Genomic DNA, 25,878 nt, shown 5'->3' with positions numbered 1-25,878 from the left:
TGGAGGGTCTGTTGCAGGCTTTAATTGAATGTTACAGCACTAACAAAGCATCACAAAAATACAAACTAGCTCAGTATTCTGGGGAAAGTCCTTAAAAGATTTTTGGAAGCAATGTTGCTTTTTTAGCACAGGCTAGTAATGCACATTTATTCAGTAGCAAGTCTTATGGGTAAGCATGGAGAAGATCAAACTGTCCAGATTTGAAAACTTACAAGTTAAAGAATGCAGGTGACCAAAGAAAAGAAAAGAAAGCTAAAACAGAAGTACTGCTTACATCTTCTTCCCATGAGCACATATTATTATTATTATTATTATTATTATTAGCTGCTTAACCCGTTGAAATGACTGGAAGCAACTTACAACACAACAAAAATACTAAAACTACACTAAAACAATAAAAAGCTTTTTAAAAAAACAAACCACAAAAATATGCACGAATGAAAGACAGGTCCAACACATCCTGTCCTATCAAGGGAGCCCATGAATACTTAAAAAAACCTCTCAGAACTACATCTCCCATCAGCCCCAGCAGGATAACCAATGGCTACGGATGATGGGAGGTGTTACCCACAAATGTATTAGTCTTTCCTCAAAGGGGAATGCACAAACCCTTTGCTCACATTACTTGACCTTTTCTGCCCCTTTGCCAGCTCTTTAGCATTCTTTATTTAAGAAGAAGTATCCACAACTATCTACTGTGCAATAATTCCAGCTTGGCTTCACTTTTTTTCTCTCTCCTTCCAACAATGTTCCCATGGGATGATAAAAAGGTTTAAGCAGGAAGTTATTTATGTGGGATGAGAGTTGGGTGTGGGCAGATGTCTTCATTACACCCTTGGCCATTTGTAATGGAGACGTGGCCTAGTTTCCCATGCACAGCAGGTATAAATAAATATCAACTGTTGGGGTTTCCAAAGCCTTCAGACAACAACTTTCACCCCAGAATTTTGATAATATCTGGTTGTTGCAACTGAGCTTTCCTCCAAGTTGTCGATTGCCTAATCTCAGAGCCAACGTAGCCAGCATTTTTTTTCTCTCTCTCTAGGTCAATTGCTCAACCTATAGTGTAGGAAAATACCCAAATGAAATTAACTGAACCTGTTATGGAACCTAAATTACCTGTGGCCACACCTTCCTGAGCAATGCAATTGCATGTGTAAGGTAGGATCCAGTAGCAGCCACACTCGTGACTATTGGAGCAGTTTACATGCTGCAGCAACGGCAACAGCATTCTGCACTGAACATTCAAATCGCCATTCAGCTCAGAACATGGAGAGACTCTTGGCCCAGGAGCAAAAAATGCCAGGGCCAGCCATACCCAAGCAGACTTCCTAATTTGGAGTGAAATGGCAATTTGCTTCCGGTCCTTTATCTTTTCTTTGATGCCACTTTTTGTGTCAGGTATGTGGTTATTTATGTTTGATCCCGGTTCAGAATGATGGGGCATGGAGCTGGGGGGAAATTGCCTAGAACTAACTGTAACTTCCAGATCGCCTAGATTTTCTTTATACTGTATCTTAAAATGAGACTCTTCTCCAAGTAACATTAATTGGTGAAATCTGTTAAGATATGTCCTAGGGAGAAAGGGACTTTTCCTTCCTTCCTTCTTTTTATTCTTAGAAAATGCTGTTTGCTGTTTGTTTTATTGGTGTGGGAGTGTTGTTTTAGTTAGCATGAGTTTGCCTTTTTCTGTTTTCCTTTTCTTTTACCTGCATATTTTGTTTTTTTGTATTCATGTGGTGAGGAATGGGATGTAGAAGGAGGGGAGGTGGGTTCTATTTTTGTTTGTGTGCTTATTTTTTGTGTATAGTCATTACAGCAAGGGGTGTGTGTGTGTTGGGGGATGGATTGTTGGGGTGAGGAGTTGTTGGGGTGGGTGGGGTGTTGGGGTGGGTGGAGTTTGAGAGAATGGAGGAGCGTCACCTGGGTTGGTTATTGTCTTCCAAAGCACCTACTCTATTCCGAACTTAAAAATGGAAAGCGTAATGCTGGTGGTCAACAAAATAGGTTTAAAGACTCTCTCAGGGCAAATTTTAAAATGTAGTATAAACACCGACAACTGGGAAACACTAGCCTGTGGGTGCTCCAGTTGGAGAACAGCCTTTACCAAAGGTGTCATGGGCTTTGAAGACACTCGAACTCAAGACAAAAGGGAGAAACGTGCTAAGAGGAAGGCATGCTTGGTGAACCCTCACCATGATCAACTCCCACCAGGAAACCTATGTCCCCACTGTGGAAGGACATGTAGATCCAGAATTGGCCTCCATAGTCATTTACGGACTCACTGTTAAAACCGTGTTCATGGAAGACAATCTTATTACTAGTGATCGCCAAAGAAGAAAAAAGTGTTGGTGTGGAAAAGATCTCTGTGGATAATCTACTGCTTAATTCGGCAGTAGATGTTGTTGCAGGGTTGTCAATCTGTGATTTGTGGGCTTAGCTGAGGTTGGTTTGTAGTCCTGTGTTCTGTGTTCAGAGGAGCTGTTCTGTGAGTGGTACTTTACTGTCTTGGTTTGCATTGTCATGTCGTTTCTGTTATTCTTTCTCTTGTTGACTGTTGTTCACTCATTAGCTGTATTTTCTTCTTGGTTGTTGTTCGGTGGGTCAGATGGCTGCCATTCTGGTGGAAGGTTAAGTCTGAGTTCTCCAGAAGTTGCAGGGCTTCAGGTATGCCGGTGGCCGTGTGCTGTGTTGTGTCAGTTGTTACAATGAGGAGAAAGTCGGTACTTGATTGCTGCTTGTTGAAGATGTTGGATACATGGTCGTAGGTTTTTTCTTCAGTTTAGGGTCTCTTGCGATAAATCCTTAAAGGCCAGAATGCGGTTTTCTCAATATTGGAAGTTGGTTGAGTTTCTGAGATTGTTCCATATTTCTTTTTTATTTTTGTAGCTGGTGAAGCACACGATGATGTCATGTCTTGTGGAGGGGCATTTGGCTTTCGGCATGGGTCTTAGAGCTCTGTGTGCCCTTTTCAGATCATCTACTTCAAGTTTCAGATTTGGAATTGTGGTTTTTAGCCAGCATACAATGAGACCAGCCTGGTTTTTGTCTTCTGTCTTATCAGGGAAATTGCGGAAGCCAATATTGCAGTGTCTACTGTGATTTTCAAGGGCTGCTAGTTTAATTCTCGCTTCCATGCTTTCTCTTTCTTGGCAGCTATCCGTATCAGCTGACTTATTTTTCAGATGTGTGTTATCCTCTCTGAGTTGCTCTATTTGTTTTAGTTGGATCTGGTTTTCCTTTTCTAGAGTGGAGATGATGCCAGTGAAGGTCTCCACTTTGGAGGTCAGGTCACTGATTTTTGTCTTCAGGGGAGTCACTGTGTTCTTCAATAGTTCTGCTAGTCTCAGTTCCATTTACCTCAGGTCCCTTTTTGTTGTTGGACAGTTGTCATCATGGGGGGACATTGCGACCACCTTGTCATTCGCCATCTCCTTGGTTGAAGAGAGGGACTTTTCTTCACTTTTTATGTTTTATTTCTTTTTATATACAATCTTTACAACAGAAGACTTTACAACCAAAATAAACCAAATAAACCAAAATACAAGCAAGAACATGACTCACATGTTTTCATTTGTACCATATTCTTCTCAGATTTCCTTATTTTACTGTTCATTAATGTTAGTCTCCTTCTTTTGACTCCTTGTTCCTTACCTCTTAAATCACATATATCTTTAACAATTTTCCAAATACTGCCCTATACCTCCCTCCCCCATGTGCGATCTTCTCTACATAATATTGATTCTTGTTGTGTTGACAGAGGTTTGTATTTGTTGTTCCATATATGTTATGCTATAGGGACACGGGTGGCACTGTGGTCTAAACCACTGAGCCTAGGGCTTGCTGATAGGAAGGTCGGTGGTCTGAATTTCTGTGTGGTGCTCTGGTTTCGCCAGAAGCATCTTACTCATGCTGGCAACATGACCCGGAAAAACTGTCTGCGGACAAACGTCGGCTCCTTCGGCCAGTAAAGCGAGATGAGCTCTGTAACCCCAGAGTCGTTCACGACTGGGCTTAACTGTCAGGGGTCCTTTACCTTTACCTTTTTATATGTTATGCTATTGTCTCATATCCTTGAACACTTTAACTATTGCATATTAAATTTGAGCTCCAAAACCAAATCTTTTCATATATTTCTTTATGGGACTTTTCTGTGGTGTTGCTCCAATCAGTGGTGTGTGGTGTAGGGGAACAGTTAAGGCCAGAGGTGCCAGCTTGCGAGGGTAATTGTGGGGAGGACACTGTGTATGTGAGCATCGTGCCTCCCTCCCTAAGCCGGGCAGAAACTTTCCGGCCTTTGGGAAGGAGGTGTCAGGGGAACATTTAGGGGACTAGCCTAGTCCACTGACCGCACACCACTGACTCCATTTTTGGAAAACACTCTGCAGGGAGGTTTTACTTTTTGGCACTGGGTTTTAAAATCAGTCAGGCCTTTTAAATTGGTTTGATGACCCTCCCCACTTCTCTTACATCCCGATAACTTTGATTTCTCTCTTGTTATGCAAATAAATTTGTTGTTGTTGTTGTTTAGTCATTTAGTCATGTCTGACTCTTCGTGACCCCATGGACCAGAGCACGCCAGGCACTCCTGTCTTCCACTGCCTCCCGCAGTTTGGTCAGACTCATGTTTGTAGCTTCAAGAACACCGTCCAACCATCTCATCCTCGGTCGTCCCCTTCTCCTTGTGCCCTCAATCTTTCCCAACATCAGGGTCTTTTCCAGGGAGTCTTCTCTTCTCATGAGGTGGCCAAAGTATTGGAGCCTCAGCTTCAGGATCTGTCCTTCCAGTGAGCACTCAGGGCTGATTTCCTGAAGAATGGATACGTTTGATCTTCTTGCAGTCCATGGGACTCTCAAGAGTCTTCTCCAGCACCATAATTCAAAAGCATCAATTCTTCGGCGATCAGCCTTCTTTATGGTCCAGCTCTCACTTCCATACATCACTACTGGGAAAACCATAGCTTTAACTATACAGACCTTTGTTGGCAAAGTGATGTCTCTGCTTTTTAAGATGCTGTCTAGGTTTGTCCTAAAGGGATGGGTGGATAAAATCTTAAGCCATTGAGAATCTTTCAGTTTGCTTATAGGGTCCGTCTCTCACACCAGTTTCAAAGTAGTAAGTGAATAGAACTGGGATTGTATCAGTAGGCAATATATCACACAGACCCTGCCTTTCTGGGTGCTTGCTAAAGTTAGATGTTCATAAAGTGTCATGACTCTGTGGTTACCCCATGCCAATCTTCCAAGTGTTCCAGGAGTTGTGGTTATGTAAGTGGCACATCGTTTTCATAACAGTCTTGCAGGCAATGGAGCCCTGCTTTGGAAAGAATAGTAGACACTGCTAAGTTATCTTGAAATTGTGGTATATAAGGAAGCAGGATTTAGGGCGAGGAAGCTTGTTTCTTATACCATGTGCTCCACACCTCTATAGTACAACCTATTAAAGAGTTATGTTCTTTATTGGAAAATAGAAAAATATATAAAATTATAAGTGCACAAGGTAAAATAAGACATGAAAAGAATAACAATTGTTAAGACACCTGTGTAAAAAAGAAAGAAAAAGGGAGGGGGGGACTTACAAATTTGCAAGGTTATTCTTGTACTTAACCTAATATCAACTCTCAGAACACTTAACAAACTAGTCCCTGGGATTCTTTGGTGGAAGCCATGATTCTTTAAAGTGGTGTGGTTACAAACTTTGTTGGAAAAGTTAAAAACAAGCATAGTGTTGACTTCCAGGACAAATACATGCACAGATGTTAAGTATTGTGTGCAGTCATCCACATTGCATCAAAACAGACTTGAAAAATCTTTTACATTACAGATTAAGCTCACATCCACAGGGTATACTTCAGTCTAGAGATTTAAGATAATTTCTCCATGGTGACAGAGATGGAAGGGAGATTACTATTATTAATAAATTATATAATTAACTACATTTCCCAGGATTCTTCAGGGGAAGCCAGGGCAGTTAAAAGTGCTTTAAATGATGGGGACCTTAAATGCGCAAAAAACACACAACCCTGGTCTATAATGTATTTCTTTTATATATATGTGGTGCCTTTCTGCTTAGGTACCAAAGGCAGTTCACAATTGTAAAACACTAAAACAAAAAACAAAAAATCCTACAAAATGGAGAGTGGCCAAAGTCTCTCAGGTCAACTGTAAGCTGATGGTAGGTTCTTCCTCTCCTGGGCTTCATCACTTCTGCCTTCCCTCAGGTCACACAGGTCTTAAGTAGCCCCGGGGAATAGTACTGGTGCCCAAGTAGTTCCCTCAGACCATTGATGGTCCTTACAAGGAGCTGACGGCATGTGCTTCTTGGCCTGAGCTTCCTCAGAGCTATGTCTCCTTGAGTACTAAAAAAAAGAAAAAGTGGTATCTTCACAAACAGGAGGACAAGTTTGAGGGGAAATATGTGACCCGTGCACATGACATGAGGAACCAAGTTAAAATGAATTGTAACGAAAGGCCCTCAGGCTACTCAATCCTCAAACAAGTGACGCACAAGATTTGATGACTCCTTCTTTCCGGCCTACACCTTGCGAAACAAAATTTCCCCACATATTCTTTTAGTCTGGTTTTAGCTAGGGCTTTTTTTTCAGCCGGAACTGAGTTCCAGCACCTCTCAGGTGGGCGCCATTGCCATTCTAAGAGAATGAGGGAGGTGTTCATGGTGAGTTCTCACACCTCTTTTTTTAAAGAAAAATAGCATTGGTTTTAGCCATTAGCCATAACCAGTGCTTTTTCTGTGACCAGTACTCACTGATACCGAGTCGCCTATTGCTTTTGCTGCCCATGTCAGCTATGTTGTGTTGACGCCTGTAATGCTTTTATCAAGATATGAGCCCTGGCGCCTCATTATTATTATTTAACCAGAAAGGCACTTGCCATAACAATATACAGCTGCACTCTCCCAGAGTTAGGAAGCTTCTGCTTTTGATTAGCCACATTTATCCATGTCGTCGAGACATGCAAATTATGGTTAGGTGCAAAGGACGCTTCCTTCTCCTTAATTAAACCTTTGATCCACCCACTACTGTTTACACCGAGGGGCAAATGCTCTCCTGGAGATGGCAGGAATTACCGGTAAACTTTCACATGCGAAGCATGTGCACAGTCCTCCTTATGAACATTATAAAACAAGCCAGCTTCAGTAGCTATGGTTTCAAGTCGACTTGTTTGAAGGTAATCATAGTCAGGGATTTTTCATCCAGAACTCACCAGAACTCATTTCTGGCACTTCTTTTTCTAGAAAAATATCGCTGATCGTAGTTAATGTTAACTGTAGTCTATACATCATCATTATCAGCCATCGTAGTAGCAGCGTTTTTCTTTGATAGTTCAATCTGAAAGAAAAAAGGCCTCCCAGAGCAGTTTGCATCTATCAGTGATGAGGCAGTCCCTGCCCTCAGGCTTGTAATCTAAGATGCATGGCACACAAGGAAAGGTGGGGAGGAGGGGAAAAGCAAGTACAGAAAACGAGTTCAGGCACTAGTTCGCAGTAACAGATGTCTTGTCGCAACCAGCTGGAATGGAGAGATTTGAAGAGGAGGAGCCAAACATTGCTGACTGGTTGAAGGGTAGGCTCTGCCGTTCCATCTCTTCCTCTCCTGTAGCCTGATGGAATGAGTGCCATTGGCCGATGACAACTGAGGGAAGGGTCTGATGAAGATGGTCTGTTATGTACTGAGTTGAATAGGATCCAAACTGCAGAAGTCTGATTGGTCCTAGAACAATAGGATTCAAATTGCATCAGTCTGATTGGTCCTAGAACAATAGGATTCAGAATGCAGCAGTCTGATTGGTCCTAGAACAATGCAGCAGTATGATTGGTTGGCAGGAACCACCCAATCATGCTCCAGATATAAGTGAATCCACAACCTGATTGGCTTACAGTAGAATTCCAGAATTAGCCAATCATGTGCAGCCCATTGTGTAGATAATGTATATTAAGCAGATACTTTGAGGGGACTTCCATTCATTCCTCCTCACCACTATGAGCTGAATAAAGAGCATGAAATCACTTTGCGACTCTGAGTATATTTCATGGTCTCTTAGCAGAGTTGATGGAGGTGCCCTGCAGCCCTAATCTGGAAAAAAACTGTAGTTAAGCAAAAGCCCTTTTATGTACAGGAACTGATCTTTGAAACAGAAGTGTGATTTCTACATAGGCAGCTGCCCAAATTTTCAGAGTGTGTCAAATAGCTAGAACTATCTGGTGGTCCATGGATCCCATTCACATAACAAAAACTACAACAGGAATACCAATAGTTTCAAAAGTAGGGAGTCCGCAGTATTTAGCTAATTGGGAACCACTCATCTAGAGCATCTTTGACAGATGTTCATTTGACTTTTTTATATACTGTATATAAAAATCTCCAAGGTAGAGGATTCCACACATTTCTCAGACAAAGCTGGACATGAGCACATCAGTCTGTACCCTGTTGACAGAGCAACCCAGCGGTAACCTCTGCTCCTCCATAATAACTCATAGAGCCAATTGTAATTTCTGGTTTTCTCCCTTGTTTGCATGTTCCTGGGTGATTCCTACGCAAAGGTGTGTTACTGCCAGCTCCTCGGAACATCACGATCCTGTCCACTAATATGAAGCACTTTCTAGTATGGAGCCCGGTGACGGTGCCTGGAGCAGCTGTAAAATATTCCGTCGAATTTCAAGGGTAACTTTTCTTTACATTGAGTCTAAACATGGAGTAAATATCACTGCTGACCTTTCTTTTTTTCTTTTTAGGCAAGTATGTAAAGGATAAGACAGAAGAGTCTTAAATTATGCATGGTGTGAGGAAATGGATAATTAGAACACGGGGTTGAGATCATCCAATTAAGCTGAAGGGAATTTATTCACACCATTCAGTATTAAACTATGGTGTCCAAAATATATAGTTGATATTTTTAAAAGGGTAATAATAATAATAATTTTTTATTTATATCCCGCCCTTCCCAGTTCAAAAACCAGGCTCAGGGTGGCTAACAACAAATTTAAAACACTTTAAAACACTAACCCTAATTATAAAAGCAGCATAAAATATGGTATAAAAACATGAATAACAATAAAAATAAAAAATCAATCAGATAATCCCCATTAGGCAAATTCTGTTGCTAGTCATGATGGCAGAATGCCTCTGAATATCAGATGCTGGAAGACAACAGTGGGATTGCCCTCATGCCCTGGTTGTGGGCTTCCTGTAGGCATAAGGTTAGCCACTGTTAGGAGCAAGAACCTAGACTGGATAGGCCTTTGGTCTGACCCAGCAGGGATCTTATGACCCAAGCCAATGCAAGCTGTTGAGGGCCTATCCTGCTCCTTTGGCTGAGCTCTTGCAAAATTTCCTCACAGACTGGAGCATGTAGTAGGACCTAGGCCCAACCCACACATTCAGCCGAATAATGTGGTAAATATCCTGAGGTGGTCAAGTTGACTCTATTGCTGTGTACACACGACCAACTTGAAACACAGCCACGTCATGATTTTTCTCAATAAGGATCTAAACTGGTTTCTTTTGCGGGTGGGGGAATGCATCAAAATACATTATTTCATAAGAAACAACAGGATAGATTTGGATTGTGGCTGTTGTGGTTTGTACTCTGGTTCCTACGTGGGAATGTACTGAATGCAGAGTAAATGGGGTTGTGCACACAGCCTATGGTTCCAGGCTATAAATGAGATGGCTTTGAATGTTCCCAAGTGTTAAAAACAAAACAAAACTCCTGCAAGTGAGAAAAAAGTAGAACATTGCGGAGAGAGGTTCTAGCCCAGCTTGCTCCCTCTTCCAGGTTTCTGCTTGCAAAGTAGCATTCAATAATGTTATTACCCACTTCCAGTTTGGAGCAAAACAACCCTTTCTATCCCCACATAACCCTAATGTGACATTCTGGTGCATGTCTTTGGGCCCAAGCCATAGTTATTAAGTGGCGTTGCAGTAAACTAGCCCATGTGAGAAGGTTGGAAAGAATTGTATCTGCTACCAGACATGTCTGCCCTTGTGGGACTATTCACGTTGCAACACATGTGTGTGAGGGTTCCTAACAAATATTCTTTAAAACGTGCACAGAATATTTGCTTCGGGGTGGGGCGGGTCACCCTAAAGTGTACAGTGCGTAATTTGTACTCTGCTTTGATCTCAGTCTTCTATAACTCAACTGAGTAACACATTTTGCATACAGAAGGCCCCAGGTTCAATCCCTGTCATTTCCAGGTTTCTTCCTGGAGAGCCGCCACCAATAAGCATCAACATTATTGAGTGAAGTAGGTCAGTGGCCCAATCGACTTCTTCAGTTGGCGGAATTGGCAATACTACACATAATACCTGTTCTTCATTTGTAAGAACTCAATTGTTTAGTGTGGCAGCGCCTACAGAACTCTCTGCCTATTGATATATCAAGCAGATGCCTTCACTGTACTATTTTCGGCACCTGCTAGAAACATTCATGTTTAGACAAGCCTACCCAGATGCTTAGAAAGTTGAGGTAATTTTAATATCTGTTTTAGTAGGTTAACTTCTGCATGTTTTAAAGCAGAGTCGTAATCTTTTCTCGATTTCACTGTTTCATCTTTTGTAAACCGCTTTGAGGAGGTTTTCTTTACAATCAAGCGGTGTACAAATTTTATGTAATAAATAAGTAAGAACCACTGCCTTCAGCAAAGCGTGCTGCATTCTTTCCCCTAATTTTTCTTCTTCTTCCCCATAGAGAATATGAGAGAGACTATGCCAACGACAGCTGGATTCCCATTGGAGAGTGTACAGGCATTAGTGTTACTCAGTGTGACATCACAGAAGACATTTCTGCCACTGTGCCGTACGATCTACGTGTCAGGGCAGGTGTGGGGACCCAGGCTTCACACTGGGCCACTCTCAGCAGCTTCTTCAATCGTGTCACAAGTAAGTGCATTCATGTGCTCCTCTGTGATGCACATCTCACGCTGGGATCCTTAGGATAATGGTAGGTGCTAATGACCCCATTGGGGGACCTTGTTCCTACTGAGGTCAGTCCTGGGTGTCAGCAAACTGGCACCATTGAGCAGCTTAGCCAGGACCCAAGCAGCTTCTCCTGGAAAAGAGGAGATTGGATAGCTATCTTCAAATATCTCAAGGACCGTCACGTGGAAGAGGAAACAAGCTTGTTTTCTCCTGCTCTGGAGGGTAGGACTCAAACCAATGGCTTCAAGTTACAAAAAGGAGATTCCGACTAAACATCAGGAAAAGCTTTATGACATTAAGAGCTGTTTAACAGTGGAATGGTTTCCCTCAGGAGGTGGTGGACTCTCCTTCCCTGGAGGTTTTCAAGCAGAGGTTGGATGGCCATCTGTCTTGGCTGCTTTAGCTGAGATTCCTGCATTGCATGGGGTGGACTAGATGAGGCTTGGGGTCCCTTCCAACTCTACAATTCTTTGATTCTATAAACCTGCCAGGACCCCACTGAAGCAGACTCATGCCCTGCCCTCTCCTTCTTCAAAGCTGAGGAAGGCAGCTTTGAGTTGCAGCTTTAAATTTCTCACAATGCACTGGAGCACTCGATGTACATATATCATCACTCCAGGGCACTTTGTGAAATCTGAATGGCAGCTCAAGTCTGCCTGCCACTCTCGGCAGGTAAGCTTTTGACTGAGTTGGGAAACCAACAGCATTTTGCTGTGGGAAACTCCTCCCCACAAACTTGGTCCTGATTAAGTTGATAAAACTGTGTGTGTGAAACAATTGAACATACACAGGTTGGGGCCTACATAGGGTGCCAACTTAGTTAAAATATTGGGGGAGGGGAGAGATAAGGGCTTTCCTGCATAATCAATCACATGATACTGTGCATGCACACCATTTGACTGGCAATGGCCATAAAATTTAGGGCCCCTCCCGACCCCCTCAAATATTTTATTGTGGTAGGCTGAACAGACCTCGGCCCCTAGGACTTGGCTCCTGTGGGCCTACGTAATGGTGGGCTGACTCACCATTGGATCTAATGACTTGGGGATTTTCCTGTGCCTTTGGTAGTTAGGAGCGGGAACACGGGTGGCGCTGTGGGTTAAAGCCTCAGTGCCTAGGGCTTGCCGATCGAAAGGTCGCGGTTCGAATCCCCGCGGCGGGGTGCGCTCCCGCTGTTCGGTCCCAGCGCCTGCCAACCTAGCAGCTCGAAAGCACCCCTGGGTGCAAGTAGATAAATAGGGACCGCTTACTAGCGGGAAGGTAAATGGCGTTTCCGTGTGCGGCTCTGGCTCGCCAGAGCAGCGATGTCACGCTTGCCACGTGACCCGGAAGTGTCTTTGGACAGCGCTGGCCCCCGGCCTCTTTGAGTGAGATGGGCGCACAACCCTAGAGTCTGTCAAGACTGGCCTGTACGGGCAGGGGTACCTTTACCTTTACCTTTGGTAGTTAGGAGAATCGCAGCAAGTGCAGTTCTCCCCAGTTCTCTGCTTTAATTTGATGGAATTTACCACGGTTGAGGCGGAAAATCTGTTTTGAATCCCATGGCTCAGCCTTCCACAAATGTGAGGTCATAATAAAAACAGGTTTGGTGCAAGTGAGTTTCCGCCAGCACATTTAACCTAATAAACACACATCTGTCCATGGAGGCGCAGGCCAATTCTGTATCCAGGGCAGCTGCCTACCAGCTCCACCTGGTACGCGGGCTGAGACCCTACCTGCCTGCAGACTGTCTGGCCAGAGTGGTGCATGCTCTAGTTATCTCCCGCTAGGACTACTGCAATGCACTCTAAGTGGGGCTACCTTTGAAGGTGACCCAGAAACTACAACTAATCCAGAATGCGGCAGCTAGACTGGTGACTGGGGGCGGCCGCCGAGACCACATAACACTGGTCTTGAAAGACCTACATTGGCTCCCAGTACGTTTCTGAGCACAATTCAGAGTGTTGGTGTTGACCTTTAAAGCCCGAAACGGCCTCGGCCCAGTATACCTGAAGGAGCGTCTCCATCCCCATCGTTCTGCCCGGACGCTGAGGTCCAGCGCTGAGGGCCTTCTGGCAGTTCCCTCATTGCGAGAAGCAAAGCTACAGGGAATCAGGCAGAGGGCCTTCTCGGTAGTGGCGTTCACCCTGTGGAACACCCTCCCATCAGATGTCAAAGTGATAAACAACTACCTGACATTCAGAAGACATCTTAAGGCAGCCCTGTTCAGGGAAGTTTTTAATGTATGACATATTAGTGTATTTTTGGTCTTTGTGGAAGCCACCCAGAGTGGCTGGGGAAACCCAGCCAGATGGGCGGGGTACAAATAATAAATTATTATTATTATTTTATTTAGAAGTATGGATTCCAGCTCAGAAAATGTGACTTCCAGACAAAGTTGTTTCCAAAATTTGACAGTTGATGCAGCATTTTTCAACTCTTACTTTTAGTTTTTTGCCCTAGCTAGAAAGGAAGCCAGGGCTCCCTTTTCTTTATCAGTTGATGTGTAGGAGTGAAATTCAAGAGTACAAGCTGGTCAGATGCTTCTGATACTATCTGCCTGAATTACCATTCTCTATGCAATTCATAAAGGCACGCTGTATTTTGGATGGTATAGTCTCCCTTCGAATCTAGACAGAACTGGTTTGTCCTTCCTTCTTCTGTAGCTATTGCTGGTACTATTACTGTAGATGACGCCTGCAGGCAAAACTGATAACTCAGCAGCCCAAGAAACATTTCAAGTCTATGCAAGATTGCTAAATGCCTGGCCCTGATGGTGGAATCCAGTTTCCACTCCCAACTTAGGCCTGAGGGGTTTCTACTAGAAAAACAAGAAGGAATCGGAGAAAACAGATGACAGATTCAAGATGGTACCTAAAGATTTGTGAAACAGCATGAGAGCACCTCACAAACTCAGTACATCAGCACTGAACATAAAGCTGTAAGCTTCTGCTCAAGTGGATCACTTTGGGCAATACTATACATTCCATAGACTGGGACCACAAATGAGATAACCACACGGAATGCAAATTTTGCACAGAATGCACTGTAAGGACTAAAGCAGATGAAATGTTTGAGATTCATGAATGGATCTTCTCTTCTCTCTCTCTCTCTTTTAATCAGATCAACTGAAGTAGGGTAAGGTTGAGTAGGACCACAGCATTGGGGTGAGGAGGGGAGATAATGAGTATATGCCAAATACCCATCTGATCTCCTTTTAAGTTCAGAACATTTTGGAAATTCCAAATTAGGCTGGCAGCCTCCAATATGGTGTTCATGGGGACCTGCCGAGGTCCCTCTCTGCCTTCCATTATTTATATTGCAGGGTGTTGTTATTTAAACCAAGGTGATGCTGTGCCTGGCTACAAAGCATATGGTAAGCATCCAGAAATGCCATCTTACCTCCTTTTCCTCATAAAGCCTCTGTCCCGTCCCGTCTCCCCGGGCAGCTTTGCCTGCTTTTTTTCTGTTTGTTTGGGGTGTGTATATTTGTCTTTTTTTCTTTTCTTTGGTATGGGAACTTTTGGAAGTTGCATTTCCCCCCTTATTGTCTGATTTTTGTTTTGGGATGTGTATTGGTATTGGGACTGAGGGGCTTTTTGAGGGGTGGGGTTCCTGAGCATTGACAGTTTTTGTTCTATGAAATGGGTATTTTGTGATGCTCACAACAGTTTCTTAGATTTCCAAATGTTCCCCCAGGCTTGGAAAAGGTTGGGGACCCCTGCTTTAGGCTGTTCCACAGCATATTGATCCTTGTTTTTCCTGAGCTGGGATGCGAGATTCATGTATGGTCCCATGATGGATATGATTCTGTCGTTTTCACAGCCTCCCTCATTCCACCTATGTTGACCGTCACAGCTGATGGATATCATTTGCTAGTGGAACTTGAGCGTCTAGGACCTGCCTTTGAATTCTGGATATATTACTGGAAGAAGGGCCAAGGGCACAAGGTACGTTTTGGTCATATATCTGGCCTGAGAATGCAGGAACAAAAGAGAAGTTCTCTTGCATTACATGGACAAGATCAAATGCATTGATGAGGAACCTGTGGCCTTCCATATGTTATTGGACTTCCACCAGCCCTGGCCAGCATAGGACATGATCAGAGAAGTTGTAGACCATCAATGTCTGGAGGACCACAGGTTCCACATCCCTGTAGAAGTTAGGTTAGGCTATCCTGAAGCTCTGCCAAAAACTCTGAACGCTATTATGATGGAGCAGCACAGAAAACAATCCACAAGGAGACTTCACTTTGGTCCTTCCTAATTCCAATTGTTTCCTGCTATATAGTGTTGCCTGATGGTGTATGCAATCTCTTTGATTCCTACTTGCTGCAATGCAAACATCCTAAGTGGGAACAGACTGTTTAAAGGATGGCTTTCTCCCAATAAGTCTGCCTGCCCACAACAGTAAACCGGAGGATCTGTTTTATATTTAATCACCATAGGAGGTCAGAATGGCTGTGGCACAGGGTATGACCTTTTCAGTTGTGGAACCCAAGGTGCAGAAAGCTCAGGGATCTGCATGTCGTAAAAGACTCTTTATCAATAAGTTTAAAGATCAGCTTGCAAAAAGTGCAAGGGCCTGCATTGAGAGGCTTTCTCAGTTGCTCCTTCTCAGTGAAACAGAAATTAGTGCAAGGACTTTAAAGCTGGCTCAGTAGTAGATGGGCAACCAGTACAGAGGTTTTAACAATGGTATCACATGTTGCCAGCCATGTGCCCCCATCAGCTGTCTGGCCAGTGCATTCTGCCCCAGCTGGAGCTTCTGAACCAGGTCCAAGGGCAATGATCTCAATAAAAATCACCTTAACCACAGAGCCTAGGACTTGCCAATCAGAAGGTCGGCGGTTCGAATCCCTGCGATGGGGTGAGCTCCTGTTGCTTGGTCCCTGCTCCTGCCAACCTAGCAGTTCAAAAGCACATCAAAGTGCAAGTAGATAAAAAGGTACCGCTCCAGCGGGAAGGTAAACTGTATTTCCGTGCGCTGCTCTGGTTCGCCAGAAGCGGCTTAGTCATGCTGGCCACATGACCTGGAAGCTGTACGCCAGCTCCCTCGGCCAATAAAGCGAGATGAGCGCCTCAACCCCAGAGTCGGTCACGACTGGACCTAATGGTCAGGGGTCCCTTTACCTTTACCTTTATGCCCTGCTGCAGTTAGCTTTAGAAAAAAACTTCAATTTGGATTAAACCTTCCCTTCCCTACACTCTGCTATCCCGGTGAAAATTGCTTCTTTCACTAACCTAGTATTACATTTTTTTTAAAGACATTGTTGCTATCTATGCAATTGAAGTAATGTCTAGTTTGGCAGCTGCTCAGCTTACCTACAAAGAAATCAGAAAACAATTTACTTGGTAGCTTTCAGAACCTTTGGCCCTTCCCTATACAAGGGAACCTGAGTTAATCTCTTATTTCAGTTGTCTTGTACTATAACAATTTAACTTCCTACAACTCCCTAATTGCCCAGAATTTCTTACAACTGCCTAGAAATAAAAGGGGTGGGGAGATCTAACTTGAATTTGCTTGCAGACATTCCTATTTATATTTCCCTGAGACGGTTTTTTAATGAGTGCCTCTGAAAGTATCTGAAAGCAAAATGCGAAAATAACCGGAAATTCAAAAAGCCAAATTTGCATTCTGAAATCTTGCAGAATTTTCTGATGTTCTCCAAATAATTTTTACGAAAATGCATATATTAGGTAAAAGTGTGCATAAAAACAAAGACACCAGTGAAAATAACATACAAAAATGCATTATATTAGGGGGAAAGTGTTTGTACATTAGTTTGTGCTGCATATAAAATTATGTTCAATAGGATAAATTTGTGCTTAAATGCTGAATTTTCATGAAGATTTTTTAAAATATAAAATTGCATTTCAGACTGGCAAAATGAGAACCCGTAGAGAACCAAAATTCACAGAACCTTCCGTCTCTAGTCTGGACAGCTATATCAGGCATCCCCAGGCTTTGGCCCTCCAGATGTTTTGGACTACAATTCCCATCATCCCTGACCACTGGTCCTGTTGGCTAGGGATCATGGGAGTTGTAGGCCAAAACATCTGGAGGGCCGAAGCTTGGGGACGCCTGAGCTATATGTTCCTATTACCTGATCAAATGCAACTGATTTCACCCTAGGTGTATCGCAAAGTGGTGAAAGACAGCAGCACTACCTTACATATGGACACCATGGAAGCTGGTACTGAATACTGTGTTAAAGCCCAGACCTATGTTGAAGCCATAAACCGGAGCAGCAATTTCAGCCAGGTGCAGTGTGTGAGTGCCGAAGGTAAGAACAACAAAGATACTCTCCTTTCCAGACATGGTTCTCCACTGCTGGGGGGCCAGGGCAGATAAAACTAATAAAAACTTGAACATTTGTGACACCTTTGTTGAGCTTACAGGGTGGGCGATTTCAAAAGTCTATATAAGGGCTTGTGTACCATTGTTCAAGGTTCTCCTCCCTCCTGCATGTGGTGAATGGGGACCCTGTTGCAACAGTTCCTTGAATAAAGATCAGACTTACTAGCCGCTTTGCTTCTCAATATACTCTGGTTGGCCTCTGTTATTTTCTCCTACTGATAGGAAACCCACTTAAGGACTCTATATGGGCTGCAGAATACCCCATAAGGGAAAGGGAGCACTGCTTCCCTTTACTGCTTCACATTACTCTTCTTCAGAACAGTGCAAAGCCATGTAAACACAATGTGCAGCAGTGGCGCTTATATCAATTCCCAGATACTTTTCAGCTCAGGGCCCCTCATTGTGGTTTTCTGCCCTCTTAGCAACTACAGACTCTTTTTTGTCTCCAGCAGGCAAAGCCATATTGGTCACCTTCGCCCCACTCTTCTTGGTTATCTCTGTTGTGACTCTTTTGGCCCTTCTTTGGATTGCCTGGAAAACATGTCAGATCTGCCAGTATTCCTGCTGCCCGAACGAGAGCCTGCCGGACACTTTGGTAAGATAAGAAATGGTTTGGAGTACTGTATTGAGGTTGTGCCTTAACACTTCCAGAAAAGGTAGATGTGCCCTGCTTTTAAACTCCATGGGTTGAAGCTTGGTGCTTATACTGTGCCTGTTACCTGGGCAGGTTATTAGAATGCATAAGAGCAGCAATCAGTCTGGCTGCAGACACATGACTATACAGTGGTGCCTCGCAAGATGAAAAGAATCCGTTCCGCGAGTCTCTTCGTCTTGTGGTTTTTTCCGTCTTGCGAAGCAAGCCCATTAGCGGGTTAGCGCTATTAGCGCTATTAGCGGCTATTAGCGGCTATTAAAGGCTTAAGGGATTAGCGGATTAGCTGCTAAAAGGCTATTAGCGGCTATTAAAGGCTTAAGGGATTAGCGGATTAGCTGCTAAAAGGCTATTAGCGGCTTAGATCAGCTGATAAGCGGCTTAGATCAGGTGTTAAGCGGCTTAGCGAACAGCTGTTAAGAGGCTTAGGGGCTTGGGAAAAAGGGGGGAGGGGAAAAAAAACCCCAGGAATCGCAAGACATTTTCGTCTTGCGAAGCAAGCCCATAGCAAATTCGTTTTGCAAAGCACCTCCAAAACGGAAAACCCTTTCGTCTAGCGGGTTTTCCGTCTTGCGAGGCATTCGTCTTGCGGGGCACCACTGTACCTTTTAAAATCACATTTCTCTCCCCCCCCCTATGAATTCTGGGCATTGTTGTTAAAGGTTGCTGAGAATTGTAATTCTGTGATGGATAAACCACATTGCCCAGAATTCTTTGTAGGAGGAATGTTCTTTGAATGTGCACATAACCTTGAAATGACAAAAGTCAGATCACTGAGGTGCTCGGATGTGTAAATGAAGGGATAATGCTGTACGGGTTACAGGTAGCCCAATGTGTTTAAAGCTATGTAACTATATTTGCCTTTGTGCTTTGTTGGGTTGAATAAACGACAGACGACGTGGTGGGATATCATATCCGGGAGGCATCTCGTAGCAGGAGGCTAGGAGTGTCCCTTTTATTGTATTATTGGGCTCAATTGCCCCATCCATGGTGACTGCTGATTGGATGCAGCCAACAGCGTGAATAACGTGGGTACAACGTTCAGGCATTGCACATGTTACATACATAGAACATACGCATCAGAGAGAGAGAGCACAGAACATCACAACCAGAGATAACTACCTAAGATAGATAGCGGTGTCTTACGCAGGGATTATATAGAGTGCACTTAACATTCTTCTAGTCTGTGGTAATAAACATGGGAAGTTTATAGTTAGATTAGGGGGTCATGACATCAGCTAAGCTTAGGGATCTTTCCGTGCCAGGGACGGGCACGGAAGGCACAGAGTGAGGCACTTTTCACTTACGCAGTGTCTCTGAGATATACCAGGGAACAGGGAGACACAGACCATATCAAGGGGGGGGGAAAGCATCCCGTTTCAGGCATACACAGGGATCCAGAAAACTCACTCTACAGTGCTTGTTGAACCCAACACTGGGGCAACGTAGTGAGCTATCAGGTAGAACCCTACCTGTGCTCTTCTCCCCTCGTAGTGCCACCAAGAAGAGGGCTAGATACTTAACTTTTAAAATTAAAAAGCAGGGTGGAATATCACTTAAAGCTGGGGTGGGCAACACTGTGGCCCTTGAGAAACTGTCCAGCTTCCACTATGGTGGAGTCTCCTTCTTTGGAGGTCTTTAAGCAGAGGCTTGACAACCATATGTCAGGAGTGCTCTGATGGTGTTTCCTGCTTGGCAGGGGGTTGGACTCGATGGCCCTTGTGGTTCCAACTCTATGATTCTATCCCTGATCCTGACCATTGGCCAACCTGGCTGGGGCTGATGGAAGCCCATAAACAACTGGAGGAAGCCAGGTTCCTCATTTCTGCCTAAGGGAATCAGACTTACACAGGCCCTCTTATGGCTACAGCCCTGAGCACTGAGCTTTGCAATACTAATCCAGTACCTCCATCCCTCTGCAGTGGTGAAGTAAATGCTCTTCCATCTTTTCCCCATTACTGTATGTTTTTTTTTCCCCTCCCCCCCCCCCTTTTCCAGAAAGTAACAGAATCACCTGCCAGGCTACTAAATTACAGGGAAGAGGAGACAGAGAAATGTGATGAGTCTGTGGAAGTGCTACCCCCTGAAGAGCTGCTCCGCTTGTGGATTCATGAAACTCTTTAATATCACACCAAGGACACAATCTGCAAGATGAGACTGCAGTGCTGCTCTCCTTTTTGCCTCTCTGAGTAAGGCACACAAACACACACACACAGAGCGCGCACACACAGGTAGCTTTCCTCTCCTAACAACACAAAGACAGAAAATGGAGGATTTGCTTTCTTCAAAGGGAAAGGCATCATGGGGCCATCAAGACGGGTTCCCGCGCTGAGGGTTTCACAGAGGGGGCTGGAGCCGACCCATTCATCCTTGTCTGACAGAGAACAGCAGCCAAGCTCATGGATAGCCACAGAGGCTGTGATCCTAGCTGCTTGTCATCATCTGCTTAGCTGAGAGTTAAAAGACCTTGGGCTGATTACAATGTGCTGGGTTTGCTTTTTAACATAAAGGTGCAGTGCTAGAATGAGATGCAATTCAAATCCGTGTTGATTTTGCAGAACAGGAGGAAGGAGCAGCAGGTTCGAATTCAGTGACGGACTGTAGCTTAGCGGTAGCAGCTAGAGCACATGTTTTGAGTCAGAAGGTTCTAAGTGCAATATCTGGCACCTCTGTTTAAAAGGATCAGTTAGAAGATGGTGTGAAAAATCCTGAATGCCAGAGGAGACAATACTGGAAAAGACTGACCTGGTACAATGGTACCTCAGGTTACATACGCTTCAGGTTACAGATTCCACTAACCCATAAATAGTGCTTCAGGTTAAGAACTTTGCTTCAGGATGAGAACAGAAATCGTGCTTCGGAGGTGCAGCAGCAGCAGGAGGCGCCATTAGCTAAAGTGGTGCTTCAGGTTAAGAACAGTTTCAGGTTAAGTACAGACCTCCGGAACGAATTAAGTGCTTAACCTGAGGTACCACTGTACAAGGAAACTTCCTATGTTCCTCCTAGTCAAAGATCACACCTGAATAAATATTTTTCACATATATTTTTCAATCATAGCCCTAAGCTACGGTTAACCTTAACTCTGGGATTTTTGTAATAAGACCGTTTCTTAAACTACAGCCTCAAGTTAGCTTATTTCCAGGGCCATCTTAAGCATAAGCGGCACCGGGGTGCAAAGATCCGCCCGCCACCCCACCCCCTGGTTGCCCAGAGTTGCCTCAGGGCCTCACTGGCTGGCTGGCTTGCTCCCGAACTCGCGGCGCAGAGCCACCCGCAACAGAGGAGCCCTCCGTGGCACTCCAACCGACGGGTGGGCTCTTCCCCGGACTCCAACTCTCGGGCCCCAGACTCTTGGCCTGGCGCCCCTGAGAGCCTGGTGCCTCTGGTTAAGACGGCCCTGCTTATTTCAGCACTGTTTAACCACAGATTGTCAGGTTTGGGCAACATGTGATCAGAGGCGGAGCTAGCTGCTCCGGCACCCGTGGCGAGCGCCACCCGCGGCAATGTCACCCCCGCTCAGGAATGACAGCCGGCAAGTCGCACCAACCACACACCCCTTCCTCCTTTAGTGCATGTGATTTAATTTTTAAAAAATATAAGCAAAAGCTTCCAAATTCCTCCTCATGTCTGCCCTGGAAGAGCGGTGCACAAACCTGAGGTTTGTTGAGGCTCCTTCTTGTTACACTAAACTATGGCTTAGTATTATGTTTGAACTAGCTCAATGAGAGAAGACCCTCACTATATAGGCATTTCAGAATTTTACACAGAATTCAACAACACATGGTTTGTCTGCCTTGCATTCAGGAACTACTGCGCTTTTCCAGTTTAGTTCTAACTTACTGAAAGTTGTTTACTTCCAGTGCCTAATCTGATTGGGTTAAACTTGGCCACATTTTACTTAAATGGATTAAATCACTTGCTGTGGAACTAGTTTGCTGCTTGAAAAACATTCAATTTCTGGGCCAGGTTTTAAAGTAAGACACATAACAAGTTTTGCATCATTTTGGTGGGATATTTTTTTTTTAACTATGCAAGGCATTGAAAGGCTTGGAAAATATTTTTAAATACTGAATTTTTTTAATGTAGTTATATGTGATTACTACTTAAGTTCAGTTCAAAAAGTTACCTTACAAAAGTTATGGTATCCTGAGTACAGCAACTCTGTGTAAAAGCCTATGCATTCTCAATGTTAGCCATAAAATATAGAGATATCTGGAAAGCAAAACAATGTTTTGCATGTATATTTTATAGTCCTCAGATGTGCTATGCCAGTAATAAGGCGTGCAGGAAGATATCATGTAACACAGCAATGCTGATGCATAGCATTGGGGTGGGGACAGGGAAAAGAACACAGAGCACCTAATTATCTTGGCATGGAATTTTAATGCAGTCCCAACTCAGCGGAACAGCAAAATCTGACATAACCAGACTGTGAAGTGATGATGTTACAAAACTAGATTAGGATTGCCACATTTTCCCCTGGCAAAACCTATGTCCCTTTTAAGAGCTGAACAAAAATGTAGAAATCTCACCAAGTTCTTTACTACTTACCTATGCAAGGAAAAACTGCAGTGGATGAATTTCACATAACCTTTGTCCAGCAAAAAGATAGAAATTTATCAGTTTCAGGGAGAGGTTAAGGGAAACAGTGGTTGTGGCTCCTTAACTTTCAACTCCTTGCAGTTGTAGTTTCTGTAGTTAAGAAAAGAGAAGAGTAAAGTATCCTGAGCAGAACCACTGTGAGCCTTCCTCTCTAGTTTGATAGCTGGTTTTTGAAGGAATATAACTTACTGGCAACTGGGACGTGGGTGGCGCTGTGATGTAAACCACTGAGCCTTGGGCTTGCCGACCAGAAGGTCAGCGGTTTGAATCCCTGCGACGGGGTGCGCTCCTGTTGTTCGGTCACAGCTCCTGCCAACTGAGCAGTTCGAAAGCACGTCAAAGTGCAAGTAGATAAATAGGTACCACTCTGGCAGGAAGGTAAACGGCGTTTCCGTGCGCTGCACTGGTTTCGCTAGAAGCAGCTTAGTCATGCTAGCCACATGACCCGGAGAAAGTGGCTTAGTCGTGTTGACCACATGACCTGGAAAAACTGCCTGCAGACAAACCGTCAGCTCCCTCGACCAGTAAAGCAAGATGAGAGCCGCAACCCTAGAGTCATTCACGACTGAACTTAACTGTCAGGGGTCCTTTACCTTTACCTTACTGGCAAAAGAAGTACTTATTAAATTTTGTAATGATTTTTTTGGAACCTGGACCTAATAAAAAACATAAGCACAGCATATATAAATTGCTTGTCACTGGCTAATCGTAACATGGAACATCTGTATGTAAATCTTATCTGTTTGCGTGACTGTAACATACATCTGACCTATATCACAAACACAGAAAGCATATAAAATTCAATGTGGCATTATAATGGTGTGGTCAAAGTTATTATATATATTAGAAGAGACGATATGTTTAACTTCATAGTGCTGGGAAATGTGTAGATTTTTTTTTTAATAGAAGCCCTGGCAGCAGTCTTCATCCTCTCCAACTTGTTTGAAGTCCTCAGTTTTGTTATTTCCAAGTGTTCTCTTTCACAGCAACAGTTGTGAAAAAGGCAGATTCCATGCCAGGGATCATTAAGAAAGGAGTTGCCGTTATATGGGGCAACCACAGTTGGAATACTGTGTACAGTTCTGGTTGCCTCACCTCAGAAAGGATATTGTGGAGTTGGAAAACTTTTAAGGAGGTGGAGCAACTCCCCTATGAAGCATTTGGGACGTCTTAGCTTAGAGAAAATGCGAGGATTGGAGTTTACTGCATCAAGTTTATTAAAATCATGCATGGCATGGGGAAAGTGGACCCAGAAGTTTTTCGTATCTCATGACACCACAACCCATGAACATTCAGCGAAGCTGAATGTTGTGAGGATTCAGATGAAAGTACCTCTTGCAGATTTCCTACAGACATCTGGTTAGCCGCTGTGAGAACAGGATGCTGGACTAGATTACCATTAGTGTGGCTCAGCAGCGTCTAATGCTTTAATATTGCCCCATCTGCTGTGGCAAATTCTGCTCCTAATTAGGCCCCCATCCCATACCCTCCAACATTTCTCCGATGAAAATAGGGACATCCTATTCCATCACAATAATTTTACTATTTATACCCTGCTCATCTGACCGGGTTGTGCCAGCTACTCTGAGCGGCTTCCAACATAATAAAACATTAAACATTAAAGAACTTCCCTATACAGTGGTACCTCAGGTTACATATGCTTCAGGTTACAGACTCTGCTAACCCAGAAATAGTGCTTCAGGTTAAGAACTTTGCTTCAGGATGAGAACAGAAATCATGCTTCGGAGGCGCAACAGCAGCAGGAGGCCCCATTAGCTAAAGTGGTGCTTCAGGTTAAGAACAGTTTCAGGTTAAGAACGGACCTCCAGAACGAATTAAGTACTTAACTCGAGGTACCACTGTACAGAGCTGCCTTCAAATATCTCAGGCATTGGATAACTCCATACCTTCCAATATTTATCTGATGAAAATAGCGACATCGTGGCGAAGGGGCTTGAGTAACTCAGAGAAGCTCTGAGCTATGCCATGCAGGGCCACCCAAGACGGACAGGTCATAGCCGAGAGTTTAGATTAAATGTGATCCACCTGGAGAAGGAAGTGGCAATCCACTCCAGTATTCTGCCAAGAAAACACCATGGACATAAAAAAGGAGCAGCTTTGAGAAGACGGTGAGTGTTTCCAAGGCATGCTCTAGTTCATGGGGTCACAGAGTGTCGAAGACAACTAAACAACAACAAAGGGAAAGTGGGACATTCCAGGATCAAATCAGAAACTCGGACGACTTCTGTAAATCCAGGAGTGTCCCTGGAAAATAGGGACACTTGGGAGGATCTGCCGTCCATTGTTAAAATGGCGAAGAAAAAGGGGAGCTCACACTTCTGCTCGTTTGCTCAGGAGAGCAGGAATAAATCACTGAATCTCTCACTCTGGATCAATTAAAAACCCTAATTAATGTTCAGCGGCTATAACTAAACGACTCATTACTATGTGCATTAACTCGTTTTATTATCCATGTATGCCTCCTTGCGCTCACTGATATAATAATATAATAAAATTATAGTAATATAATAAAAATCAAATTCCAGGCTTTCCCAGGACAAGCCTTTTGCACTGTGTGTGTGTCCCCCCCCCCCCCCGTAACTGTGCCCCCTTCCAGCTCAACCTTAACCCCCGGGTGAAAAGAATAAAGAAAAACCAGCTACGGGTCGCCCTTCTCAGCAACCAGCAAAAAGAGATAGAGCAGAGCGCTACGCAAAATGGGAAGATCAAGCAGCGCAACCCCGCCCAATTGCTCTGCGCATGCGTTCGCCAAGGGCGGACTCCATCCCCCAGGAACCTTTGCGGTACTCCCGCCCTTGCCCCGCCTCTTTCCCCTGTTTCACACTTCCGGTGCGACCGCGTTGTCCCCGCGCGTGCGTTCGAGCGCTGCGCGGTTGGTGCTTCCGGCCCGAGAATTTGAAGCGCGTGTGTGGCGAAGTTTGCCTCTTGTCGGTTCCAGCCATGCGGCCCGGTAAGGGACGGGAGGGAAGAGTTGCGGGGAGGGTGCTGCTGCTTCGGGGGGTGCACGAAGCCGATGTGAGCTTGGCGGGGGAGGGGTTGAAGGAAGGGAAAAGGAGCCCGCGGGCAGACACGTGGCTGCTGGGATCGTCTGGTGGTTGATTTGTTCTTCTGTTTGTTATTTAAAGTCAAAGAGCCTAAGGAGAGCCTTCTGGATCGGGAGTCCAGGACTGGTCCAGGGTCCTGTTACCACAGTGGCCTAGCAGATGCCTGAACCAGGCCTTACAATGGCCAGCTAGGTCACCTGTTGAAATAACCGTCACCGGTTGAGAGTTTCCCAAAGGCAGCTGATTTCTCGGCAAAAGTTAGCACTGTTTGCATACTGTA

The 25,878-nt window shown here is 44.3% G+C and overlaps 2 protein-coding genes and 1 long non-coding RNA gene across 5 annotated transcripts in view; 2 read left to right on the top strand and 1 right to left on the bottom strand.

The window, feature by feature from the left end:
* The window catches only part of LOC310684892, a 36,023-nt gene extending 11,848 nt beyond the window's left edge, over positions 1-24,175 (bottom strand). The window contains exon 1 of the long non-coding RNA XR_014514936.1: positions 20,920-24,175. This is a non-coding gene — a long non-coding RNA (uncharacterized lncRNA). The remainder of the gene's footprint in view (positions 1-20,919) is intronic.
* The window catches only part of IL20RB (interleukin 20 receptor subunit beta), a 24,973-nt gene continuing 145 nt past the window's right edge, over positions 1,051-25,878 (top strand). The window contains exons 1-7 of one of the 2 annotated variants that reach the window (XM_083455919.1): positions 1,051-1,401; positions 8,561-8,681; positions 10,711-10,901; positions 14,745-14,869; positions 17,055-17,205; positions 17,732-17,874; positions 19,930-20,712. In XM_083455919.1, the coding sequence (XP_083312045.1) occupies positions 1,347-1,401; positions 8,561-8,681; positions 10,711-10,901; positions 14,745-14,869; positions 17,055-17,205; positions 17,732-17,874; positions 19,930-20,055 (912 nt within the window). In that variant the 5' untranslated portion in view covers positions 1,051-1,346 and the 3' untranslated portion in view covers positions 20,056-20,712. Of the gene's footprint in view, positions 1,402-8,560; positions 8,682-10,710; positions 10,902-14,744; positions 14,870-17,054; positions 17,206-17,728; positions 17,875-19,929; positions 20,713-25,878 lie in introns of both variants that reach the window. The other variant, XM_083455918.1, reaches the window with a different exon arrangement.
* Positions 25,279-25,878, top strand: part of FBL (fibrillarin) — a 14,723-nt gene continuing 14,123 nt past the window's right edge. For both annotated transcript variants that reach the window (XM_083455711.1, XM_083455710.1), the window contains exon 1: positions 25,279-25,504. In XM_083455711.1, coding sequence (XP_083311837.1) covers positions 25,294-25,504 — 211 coding nt within the window. In that variant the 5' untranslated portion in view covers positions 25,279-25,293. The remainder of the gene's footprint in view (positions 25,505-25,878) is intronic.

Source organism: Podarcis tiliguerta (genome assembly GCF_965153285.1).
Source record: "Podarcis tiliguerta genome assembly, chromosome: 8".
Classification (NCBI taxonomy): Eukaryota; Metazoa; Chordata; class Lepidosauria; order Squamata; family Lacertidae; genus Podarcis; species Podarcis tiliguerta.
Note: the sequence above shows the minus strand (reverse complement) of the source record. Positions and strands in the feature narration are given on the sequence as shown.